Raw genomic sequence first — 12,465 nt, forward strand, 5'->3', positions numbered from 1 at the left:
GTAAAAATATAATGACCCAGAACCCTGAAGAGAGTATGCAGGGAATCGATGGAGGGATCATTTTGATCTCTCAAGATCAGAATTGACTAAAAAATATAGAGAAGAGAAAGAGGTCAGCTGGAGAATCCAGCAGCAAAAGGAGAAGAGCAGCATTCCCTGCTTGCAGCTGGAAAGCAGAGATCAACAAACTGCCTAGTTCCTCACCAACCAGATTATCAGTCCCTTGCAGTAACTCATTTTGCATATTAACTTACGCCCCGCTGAAATACAGATTCATCCTCCTTTACCAGCAAGGACATTCCCCCTGCCCTCCAAAGTAGAGACTCAGATCCACTGTGAACTGATACTAAATTAACGCATTACCACAGATCAGCTGAGAAGAGATTATCCATGCATGAGTGTGAACCCTTTCAAACATGATAAAAATGTACTAGCTGCGAACTGAAGCTTGGAATTAAAGTGAATTTAATGTACTATTTTAATTCTACATTTGCTGCAAACAAATGAAAACTGTGACTGGCAGCTGCAGTTCACCTGATGCGCAAGCACAGCGCATCAAGCTGAAGAAACTCGAGAATACCTCTGAGTCCTGCGGGCAGCTACTAATGAGAAAAAACACAACACAAGCAAACTGGCAAGAGACCCAGAGTCAAAAGCAAATCTACTATTCCCCTTTTTCAAACTTTTTAAGTTGAAGAAATAAAGCACTGGAACAATGAAGTGGTCAAATGTTCCAACAGAACATCACACAAATCTCCAGCCCTGTTCAATTACTCTGCTCCAGGCTCTCCTTCAGTTTCTGGTTTGCTGTTTTTCTACTTTTTCTTTTTGTCCTTTTATTCCTGTTCCTCAGCTACTGATTCTAGCCCAGCAGTGTCCATGAGCTATGCAATATCTTCTCTCCTTTGCCTTTTACACCTAATGAAAGAGTAAGAGCCCTTATCACCTGCATTTTTTCAGGCTGAACTATGACGTTGTGTACTGACACCTAGACGGATAGTACTTTGCAGAAGGCTGAAAAGAAAGCACAGGAATGGAGAAACTTGGTTCCTATGTTCCCTTTTATACAATGTCCAACTATTACAAAAAGCTGTTTTGAAAACTCTTACAGGAAAAAAAGCATTTCATGAACTTAAATCTCTTAACTTTCTCTCAAGAGACTGACGACATCAGCATCCCCATTTCAGCTACAGGTTATTCAACACACTAGAAGTCAGTGAAGAAAGAAGTGATACAACCTGTAAATTAGTTGACTTCACACTGACAAAGTCACTAGCACTTAGGTGCAGTGTTAGTTTAACAGCTATTTTCTTTAAGAAGTGGTTTTCACCTCCCTCCCTTGCTCTGGCCGCTTGATTCCAAACTTCCTTAAGCTGGCTGCAGCACTTCTCGCACTTTGCTCTGAAATGACTTCAGTAAGCAGGGTGCCAGAAAACCCTCAGCTTTCATTGTCACTTAGTAAATTTTACATTAGCTTGGCAAATGTAAGCAGCTCATAAAGTAGCCAGATGCATGATAATGCAAACACAAACAGCAAAAGTGTGTGGAAGTGGTGAGCAAGTAGACAAGACATGAACCCTTCAGCAACATCAAGCTATCAGGTCCCCTCTCCTTTCTCTTGGATCCCTGAGCATGAAACACTGGCCCTGAATAGCCATCACCAATAAAAAGCTTCCTGAGCATCTCAACAAGCAAAATTTATTATCAAGAGAAAGGGAAGGGAACACGCTGCTATAGGTCTGCCCTCAGTCCACATGTTGTTAGTGCAGAAGAGGATTTGACAGAAGTAGGAGGAGACCATTTGCACAAGGAAGCTTTTTGTCAGGTCACATTAAGAATTTATGAGAAAGATAAAGACTTTCTAGTAAATTGCAGATTGGCATGACAATATGTCAATACTAATGATACTACCATGTCATTAAGACATATACTTAACCACATACATTTTTAAATAGTTCCTACCATATTTAAGCATCCTGTAAGTGTACATATTTATAATCAGAAAACTATCATTTGGCTCTGCTCCACAAACTTCCTAACTTTATTTACTGTACTACGGGGTCTTGTTGTCATTATCTTTTTTTTTTTTTTTTTAAACCATCTTAGAAGCACATGTCTTTCTTTCCTCATTAAAAATTTCAGGTATGTAACAGAAATCCAGCTTCATCATCTTGCACTTTCCAAGTATTCCAGAAATGTCTGCCCAGTCCTCATTGGCTATAAAACAATTTGGTGGTTAAGTACATTTAAGTCTAGCCAGAGTTGCACCAGCTGTTAAGACGAACTGCTACAGCTGCTATGCAGGAATTCATTTGCTGACCACTTATTTATGCTGTTGTTGCACCTTTAAATAAAGCTGAGGCAAGAATTAAGACTACAACAACAGGTAGAGAAGTCATGCAATATTTAACACTGGATTAAAATGCAAGTCAAATTCCCAGGCTGAGGACAAGCTGGGGTGGGGGGGAAGGGGAAGCAGGTGGTTTTGTTAGCAAGAAGGCTGCTTTACAAAGCAGGAAACTGAAAAATTAACTTCATACAGAATAATTCAACTTCTCTTAGGAACTTTCCTAGTACTTTCATGTAAAATGCAAGACTATAAATGAGAAATTATCTACTTGTGTATACACACATACAAAATATATACAAGGCCAGTACCAAAATATTTTAAATCACAAGTACTAGTTTTTTAATAGCATCTAGAAACCATTACTAAAAATTAAATTTGGACTTGTAATTCTCCCTTTCTGCATATTAAATGGAAAAGTTACATTCCCCAAAAAAACATAAAGCTCTTAAAAATATTTCAGCTACTAATGCATTCAGATTTTCTTTCTTACTAGGAAGAAAAAATGTCCAGATACTATTTAGCATTAAAAAAATCCTCTTGTATACCCAACATCAAAATAAGACTCTTATATCCAGCTATTTTATTTAAATAAAATGAAAATATGCCAGAAATAGAAGTTTGAACAATGCAAAGTATTACATTTTGAAATGAAAGAACGTAGGCAGCCAGGTCTATTTTTTAGAAGATTATTTTTTTCTCACTAGAACTGTAAAATTCAAATAAATGCAACAAATGCAACCAATTGTTATACTGGCATTCATTTGATAGCAATGAATTAAGCTACCTAATCCTTTTCAGCTGGTTAACAGCATACTGCAAAGGGCTGTGAAGCTATTTATAAAGCTCAAGATATGTGAAGTAAAGGATGCCTAAATCACAGAAAAGAGCAGGTAGTCTATGGAAGACATGGCACTTGGCTGATATGGATGCCATCTTCATCTTTTATTTGCCTCTTTTACTTCCCCCCTTTTTTCTTCCCCTCTGAGTGGGTGGGGAAGAGATGGGACAATTCTTGCCTGTATTCTTATTTAACAGGCACTGGCTTCCCCTGGTTTGTTCAGACATTGCCCATTATCTAAAATACTTATGAGTATTTAATAAATATATATAAACATATTTATATGGACACCTAGATCCAGCTTTGAGCTGAATTGTCTGCCTGATGTTTGTACTTCAAACTCTGTCAACAAAGAAATAGAGGGCAGCAATACCAAAGTGTTCTCACTGGCAAAGCATCGGAAAAGTTTCAATAGTCTGTTGTGTTGTGTTTTTTTTCCTCCAGAACAGATAAGCATGAATGCATATAAAACAGAGCTTGGAATACTTACTTAAAGGACATGCAACACTAGGGGTTTCCACCAAAGCCAAAAATTGTGCAGATGGGTAATTGCCTCGGGGTAACAATATCCTTGCTGAAATATCCTTGGCTTTGGGTAATGTCCCACTTAAAGACAAAGAACAGCACTACATCTAGCAGGAACAAGGGATCCATAATGAATTACACAAAGCTTGATTTCTTCCATATAGCTGTGTCACTTCCAGTTTTACTTGCTCATTTTAATACAGTGATTTATTTTCTGTGGTTTAGAATATCTGACTAAGGGATCAGAACTGAAGGACTTAACACTGGCAAAAAAAAAAAAAGGTATGTGTTATTTGTTGTTTATTAGTATTTTTAGTATTCAATATATTTGCTTAATAATGATTGCAAAAGCTGCCATCCTTTAGAAAGGCTCCATAACTTAAGTACGAACAACAAAGGGTCTCCTGCCTCTGCCAAACACAGATAACCAGCAGCTGAGTAACACACAATAAGAAAGTGCTTTGCACTTACAGGAAACATTGCTCATACTTCACTTAAAAGTAATAATGACTTCTGATGGTGAATAAGGTGGAACTTATCCCTGCTGGCAATCTGTGGTGGCTGCAGGTACATTTTCCACTTCAGCAGAGGCACCAGGGATGGAACAAATACATTAAAATTTAATAAGCGTCAACAGAGTCTTATTTCATGACACAGCTGAAAAGCACAGCCACTGTCTCCCAAGATTGAATTTCACTGAATAGTACTAAAATTCACAATTTGCCCATTTCATATTATGTAATATTCGGTCAGGTAGTTGCATCAGTAGAAAACATCAGCTTTTGGTAAAAAAAAAAAAAAAAAAAAAAAAAAAAAGCATAAAAAGAAGTAAGATTCTCTTTCTCTACAGAGAAATAGTTAGTTTAGTTCCAGCTTGACTTAGGAGAGAAATCTCTGCATTTCCTTCTTATACTCAAGAATTTGTAAGGGTATGTAAATTATTTCCTTATGTAAAATTTCCTGAATACCAAGATGTTGTGCAGATAACAAAGACTCTACAGAAGTAAAGGATACACTGCTAGTTTGCAGACTGCAATGACAAATGAGTCACGAAAAAATGTTAGTCCTGCAGCAGCTGTTAAACATAGTTCTGGTCCTCAGATCAACTTCTATTCCTCCACCTTTCTGAACTAATTTCATATCTCAATTTTTTATTTATTTATTTATTTTTTTTAAGTATAAGACATCAACGAACAAAATAATTGTACTGATCATAACATTTTAAACATAAACTTGCAGCCAGATTAGTATTAAAAGACCATCCTTAAAAAGAAAAATAAAATAATGAACAGAACCAAAAACTAACTCACCAGTAAGTTTTACTTCCTTCACACTTCGATTCACCATTGCATCAAGTTTCATAACCACTAATAACAACTTCAGCTAAGCCCCAAAAGGTGAAGCAGCTTAAAATCAACACTGAGAGCAGCAGCATCCACTGATAAAATGCTCAGTAAATACAGCTGTATCACTGCAGACTAGGGATATTTGGGCTAATGATCACATCAGGCAACAGCACCTGCCACATAATCAAGAATAACATAAGGAACAAATGGCATATTTAAGTGGGGCAGAGCTCCTGCATGTATTTCTTAGACAAGCAATGCATCCCCCACAGAGTAAGCATACTGAAAGTATTCTTGAGCATGTTTTTGTGATTTCTACTTCATCATGGCATGGCCATATAACTCACAAGCTGAAATGGTGTTACCGACATTCTTAAAAAATGCAACGTATATTTTAAAAGGCTAATTTTCATCTTGAGTACCAAGATCCTGAGCAAAATTTGGGTGGTTAATTGATGCTGATTTCAAAACCTACAAAAAAAGTGTGCAACTAAAGACACCGCCTCGAGTAGTTATTCTGAAAGGATCAGTTTGGTGTGTTCTATGCAAAGCCATCCAGGAATCTGATATGGCAGTCGGAGTCACACTGACAAACTCCTCTCCAATATTTATCTTTAAGGAGCTCTGCAGAGGCCAAGAAACTAGAAGACAATTCAAGTTAATACAGCCTCATACCAACACATCAATTCTGAGCAAGTCTAAGAGACTGCTTCCCTGCCAGAGAGGTGGCTGGCTTTTTCCCTGCAGCAGGGGAGGGCTGGAAATATGCCTGCATGTCAACAAACATACAGCTCCAAAAGAATTGCACGTACGTTGAGACAGAGCTACCAAATGTGCCTGTAAGGACGATCAGGAACTAAGGAAGGTACGTGTTCTGAGAGGCAGGCCGCATCCTCACTGCACAACGGCTGCGATTGGACGTTTGAGTCAGATATCTGTACAGACTAATCTGGCACAAGCAAGAGCTCTGTTGTTTTATTTTCCAGTGTGACTAGTTGAGGTAAATTCCTAGACTGGAACTGAAAGACTGACCTCAATTATTGGTAAAGTAGAAGAAAATTGCTTGTGCCTTACTCAGCTAGGTCTTTAGTCCAGTAAGTGATCACTGTAACAGGAAAAGAGAGGACTAAATCAGCACTGTGTCTTTTCCACATCAGGAAAACACACATCTCTCCATAACGAAGGCAAAAATCAATGAAAACCTCCTTATTAAATACCATCTTGTAATCAAAACCATGACCCAAACTGCCAGCATCAATGTTTTCTGTTAAACGTCTCTTCCTTCGCAGGCACTGAGATTGTTGATTCTCCTGTCTATACACAACTCTCAACAAAACAAATTACACATCAGTACTGTGCATTAAATCTGTAGTTAAAATTCTAGAAACCATGATGAAAACCAGTAAAGCACCTTTCATTAAAGGAAAGAAAAGACAGTGTTTATTGTAGGAGAGATTCCTGTCCTTTGACTGCAAGGGACATTTTAACATAGCATTTAATTACTAGATACCTCAAGAATTTTGCATGAGAAAGCTGAACTAGGTAGCCAAGTTATGCCACAAACTATATCTGGGATAACTGCGTATTACAAGTAGAACCCACGTATCAATTTGAAAGCTTCATGATCTGCTTACAGACTGCAGAAAATTAGCAGAGCAGCCATTTTTTAATGCCAGCTTTACCTGCAAGTGAAAGCATAGGGACGATTCTACTCACAAAGGTAAGAATGCAGCTAAACCTCAGCAAATATCAGGCAGCAAATGATCCATTACCTAATGTCAAGTAAAAACAAAGCAAGAGAAAAGTACTTTTCAAAGGAAAGGTTGGTATTTGAAGTCAAGAAACATGCTGCCGGTTAGCACAGAAGAGGAAGAACTTTGCTGTCTACAGAGAGACTGGGAATCTGCATTCCTTCCACGGATACTTTAATATTTAACAAACTATATCTTAATGACAGTCACAGAACCTTTCCAAATGATCCTTCATGCTTGGAATCATCAGCAACTAAACTGTGCAGTATATAAATGAGAAAGAAGTCAAAGGTTGTAAGTGTTAATTGATACTAATCTCAAGAGCGTGGCTATTTCTAATGTTGTTACAGTCCAACAGAAAAATAAGGTTCGGTACTGGAAGGGTCAAAAATCTTATTTTTAAAAAACACAAAACTTGCTCCAAAATAATTAAACTGTCACAGTAACGTAAAAGTAGTTCTGCCTTGCAGTTGTAAAGACCATTAATTGTTTATTTATCTTAAGCCATTTACTCATCTTATCCCATTGTATTTTAATGCCGTGGTTCACAAAAACCAAAGGGGGAGAACAGCAGGAAAAAATGTGCATGTCGCTAATCTTTTCAAGACAGTGATATGAAAGCAGCTTTAATTAGGAAGGAGAATCTGAGGGAGAAGCGAGAACAAAAAATTCTATTGCCAACTTTTTTTTTCTTACAGTCAGAGCACTTCCTAACATGTACCCATTTTGACACGACTAAATGAATTATTACTTGGTTTAAAAACTCTTTAAAGCATTGTGATAATTGTTAGACATCTCAGGAGATGAAAGGCATGAAGAATCTACATAACCTATGCATGATCCCTGCACACAAAAAAAGGGGAAAAAAGCAATCTCTCTTTACAGTATAAACTTCTTAAATTCCATTGTATTTATTTTGCAGATTAAAAAACACACTAAGTTTTTAGCTGCAGGAGGGAAATCCTTTGCAAAGCAATGCAGCACAACAGCACAACTCTCCATAAGACTGCAGCAAAGCAATAGCAGCACCCTCTGCTGCTGAAAAAGAGGTAAAAATGTTAACACACATTGCTGCAAGACAACCACCCCACCTACACACAGTATTCCAACCTTCCCTAAACAGAGGGAAGTAAACTGACCCAAAGGTCAGCATCGCTCTAGTTATCCTTTCTTTCCATGTATTTCTAAAAAAGCTTTGTTTGCTACTGACCTTCTGACAATAAATTTACACTTGCACAAAAGAGGAGCCACTTTTCAGTTTTCACAGGCATGAACTGCCCTGTGCAATCTTCCTTACAATAGCCACTTAATTTCCTTTAGTTTTAAAAATTGATACTATCCTTCCACACAAAACTGAAATTACCAAAAAATACATCTTTTATATCCTTGTGCTCTATGCACCAGCTCAGAACAAGCACCAGAGAGTAAAAAATTCTCTCCCAGTCTGCACGATTTGGGAGCTCAAACTAAGTATTTGAGCTTTAGGTTTGCTCCAGACCTTTAAGTCTGGAAATGTAAGCTCCCAGGAACGAGCCTGTGGTACGCGCTGACCTAGCTCCACTGCAGCCAAGCCAGCTTAGTTGGTCTCCCCGCCACTCCCCAGGGTCGACGGACAAAAAGAGCAAGGAGTGTAATGCTCACACTCACACACTCGCACCTCCCAGTGACTTTGTGGTCAAACAGGCACGGTGGATACGGAACCTGGAATCAGAGGTCACTGCAACCAAAGTGCACCAGTTTTACCAGAAAAATAAGCTGCTTCTCAACCCTTACCATTGCTGTATGTTATATATGAGAGGAATCAAATTATTAACTTTAAATAATGCAGTAAATGCTCAAATACAGCAACTGCTGAAGGGGTATCAATGTGGTTTTTGTGGTTACAGATCCAACTTTATACACCTCAAGAAGTTATTATTAGACATAATAATTTGGATCTTTTAGGTTCTGTATAATCTTCAGATTGTTCTCCTCAATCTGCCAAAGACCAGCTTCAGACACGCAAGCAGGAGTAAGAAAGGAAACATACCTTGATACCACAACTTGACCTACAGCACCTAACTGCTTTTGGTACTCTGGTATGAAGTACTTTTTTGTCTTAATCATAAAAAACTGTAACAATATTCACTGGAACACAACTAACCATTATCAGGAATATTTATTTTTATTTTTTAAAGTGACTGTTTCCTAACTGAGGTAGCTTCAACGTAGGACATAACATAAATTTTAAATAAAGGAAAAACTAATAGATCAGTTAAAATTTTGTGGTAGCTTTGGTGTAAGTGATCATGACTTCTTTTTTCACCATTCTGCAATAAATTTCAAGTCCATCCCAAAGCCAAATAAATCTGTAACTTATTTAAACTGTATGGGAACATTTTCTAAGATAATCAAGATGTCATTACTCCTCTAAGAAAACATCAAAGCAACTAAACAAAAACAACTCATCTTGATGGAAACAAAGCAATTAAAAACAACAGATTTAAGTATACCGAGGATGACAGCTGTTAATATTAAAGTTAACATTAAAAACTAGAAGTTGTAGAAATAGTTAAGCAAACAAAATCTAAAACAAGCAAGGATGTTAATTTATGTAAGCTATTTCCCAGTGCCAGTAACTACCAGCTATGTTTTCCTGTCCTTGCAGTGTTACAGAATACCACAATTACTGTGGGATAAAAGCATTTAAGGGCAGTTGCTACGAAGTATCTGATGTATTGGAAGTTTCTGTTTGCTCCTGTTGTGGTTTAACTGTAGCAGGATCATTCCTAAGGAACTCAAGTGATACAAAGTCATCAAAGGGAACTGGCAATGGATGCTGTGCATACCATGCAACCAGCAAACAATCAGCATCGAGAGCACGTTCCTGAAAGCCTTGCATGTATTACTTATTTTACCCTACCGTGCTGTTTTGTATTTTTATGTAACAGATATGACAAACAACATTTGACAGGAGATAGATTGAGGGGAATGAAAATTAACTGTTAAGAATCTAATGGGGGTACACTGGGTACAAGAAAACTATTCACTTGAACACACCCAAGCATCAATTCAATTTTCTAGTTGCAAAGAACACAGATCATACTTACAGAACAGAAAGCTCTCTGAAAAAGTCTTGCATCATGTTGGGCAGAGCAGCTGGACATGAAATCCCAATGCATTGCTGTGGTCAAAGGTGTTAATGTGATTGTTTGTTACGTGATCAGGTAATACATAGTATGAATAATTTTTAATTAGCCTCCTTGCAACAACTGAGGTGCTGGCATCTACAGTTCAGATCAATGCTCAAAAATCAGTGTTAAGGGAAATACCATAATGAGGACAAGAATAGGAAAATATGTCTGCTGGACACAGTGTCCTAAGTACCTACATGTAGGAGACCTTTCAGGAGTGAACTCGATCACTTTATCACAGAATCACAGAATTTCTAGGTTGGAAGAGACCTCAAGATCATTGAGTCAATGTACACAACATAAAGACACAAACAAAATAAAGACAAGTTAAACAGCTCTTCAGTTCAGCAGGAAAACAATAGAATACAATGGTCAAAACAGACACAGTAAAAAGGCAGAATAGAATAAAAGTACAGAAATTTAAATACAATTCACTGAAACGACCAAGAGTTCTGACAGATCTGCCTTGCTGGACTGTTTTCTTTTATAAAAAGCAAAAACATTTGAACAATCTGCTTTAGCTTGCACAGAAGTCAACACAGATCAGCCTAACATTTCAAGCAGGGGACTGTAACATAATCACAATGACCCTTCCAGATTCCTAAGGCACTCCTGGTGAATGCAACAAAGACACTCCTGTATCCTCTCATTTTAAGGGCACACACCCTTCAGTCATAATATTTTCAGTACATTATGGAAACAATTACTGCAATTGCTTCCATGGAACAGTAATATCAAGCAAATATTTACATATTTTATTTATATATAATCCTACATATTGTGTAAGCATACATTATAAATATATAAAAACATTTTCATATAAATGTTTTAGCAATTTTGATTGAGTTTATCAGCTAGAACAGTCAGCTTGCTGCTGCCAGGTGGACATCTAAGATGATGGGTGCCCAACACAACTGGCATATACTGTGTTACTTGGGAACCTTGCCACATCCTTAACATCACATGATTCCACAGGCCAATAAACAAAACGTAAAAAAAAAAAAAAAAAAAAAAAAAAAAAAAACCATTACAAAGAGACTTTATTCAGTAGTTTATAAGGAAAAGAAAAACAGAAAGACAAAGAACAGATATCCAAAAGTTCATATGAGTGCACAGAAACAGTTCACAACTGTAGCAGTTGCTGTTTTACTCAGTCACGCTCCTATCCCCTGATAGTTGGTACTGATGAAAACACCCTGTATGTTGCCAGCATTGCTCCATACAGCTACATCAAGCTAGCAACTGCGTTGGATCAGCAACGTATGCCTCTGAGCAGCAGGGTTTACATCTGACATAGAAACAGCAGAGCGGCAGATTCAGTCCCCACAGCTGATACTGGTGGCGCAAAGCAAGCTTCACAGGAATACAGAATACAGCAAGGGAGCCCATAACTCAGCCAGAGCGACAAGAAGCAGAACTGTACTAGACTACAAATGCTGAGAAGCATATCTGAAACACTAAAAGTCAGTCTACGAGGCTTGAGTCTCCTGGGATGAGTCCATCTCCAACAAGTACAAAGAGAAATACTGCCGATGAACCTACAAATACCCCTTTATCTTCCCAAAAGCAGCATATTCATTAGTCATGAATGAATTACCAGAGTAGAAATAAACATGCTCTGGCACAGCTGTATTTCTACAATATTTCCTAACACAGAATGCGTTCCTATAGTTAGATTTTGTTTTATTAAGGAATTGATAGGAATTAATGAAGCATTACTGCATAACCATGACCTCGAGCAGTGCCAGCTCAAGCAGCTTTCTACCTGTGCTGCTCCTTCAGGTATACAGTTAAAACTATCAAAAATAAAGTCACACCATGAATCAGAAACAATTCCCAAAGATGATTTCCACTACCTAGCTCCCCAAACAGTTCTTGCAGGAGCACAGCCTGAGGGCGCAGCACAGATGAAAATGGCCAGCACTGCATGGAAACAAAATGCAAAGCAACTATCAGACAACACAGAAATTGTGTATCTATACGAAAATCTCTGAGACAAGCTCCTTTAGGCAAAACTTCCTTGGAATATTGATTCATATTGAATGTGCCATAAAAAAATTTTGAAAATTGCATTCATTACTAGAGATGATTAAACAAAGCTTCAGAACTGATCATGTTCTGCTCAGTTCATACGTATTTTGAGTACGGTTAGTTACAAAGAAAAACAAAGCTTTTGAGTCAGAGACTTTACATGTATTTCTGAGTGTAAATATATCTTACATTATGTATCAAGTCCAAACTGGATGGGTGCAAATTGTTACACAATCATCAACAAGTAACACTGAACTTTGGAAAACCAAATCATCAGATTAAAAACAGCACGTAGAAAGCTAACTGAATGACATGAAATTTGACTGCATCACAGCATTTCATTCCAAGTTAGAAAGCGTACACTTCAGAAGCTTGAACAATAGAATTATAAAGTTGTATCATTTCCTAAAAAAACACATGAAAACATTATGACTTTTCTAAACAAACTAAT

The 12,465-nt window shown here is 37.5% G+C and overlaps 1 protein-coding gene across 3 annotated transcripts in view; it reads right to left on the minus strand.

The window, feature by feature from the left end:
- The window catches only part of FBXW7 (F-box and WD repeat domain containing 7), a 164,655-nt gene that overhangs the window by 82,466 nt on the left and 69,724 nt on the right, over window positions 1-12,465 (minus strand). Inside the window, exon 3 of one of the 3 annotated variants that reach the window (XM_084516805.1) lies at window positions 12,092-12,419. The exons of the other annotated variants lie outside the window; for them this stretch is intronic. Coding sequence (XP_084372931.1) covers window positions 12,363-12,419 — 57 coding nt within the window. The 3' untranslated portion in view covers window positions 12,092-12,362. Of the gene's footprint in view, window positions 1-12,091; window positions 12,420-12,465 lie in introns of those variants that run through there. 3 annotated transcript variants of the gene reach the window in all.

This window comes from Aythya ferina (genome assembly GCF_964211825.1).
Source record: "Aythya ferina genome assembly, chromosome: 4".
NCBI lineage: Eukaryota > Metazoa > Chordata > Aves > Anseriformes > Anatidae > Aythya > Aythya ferina.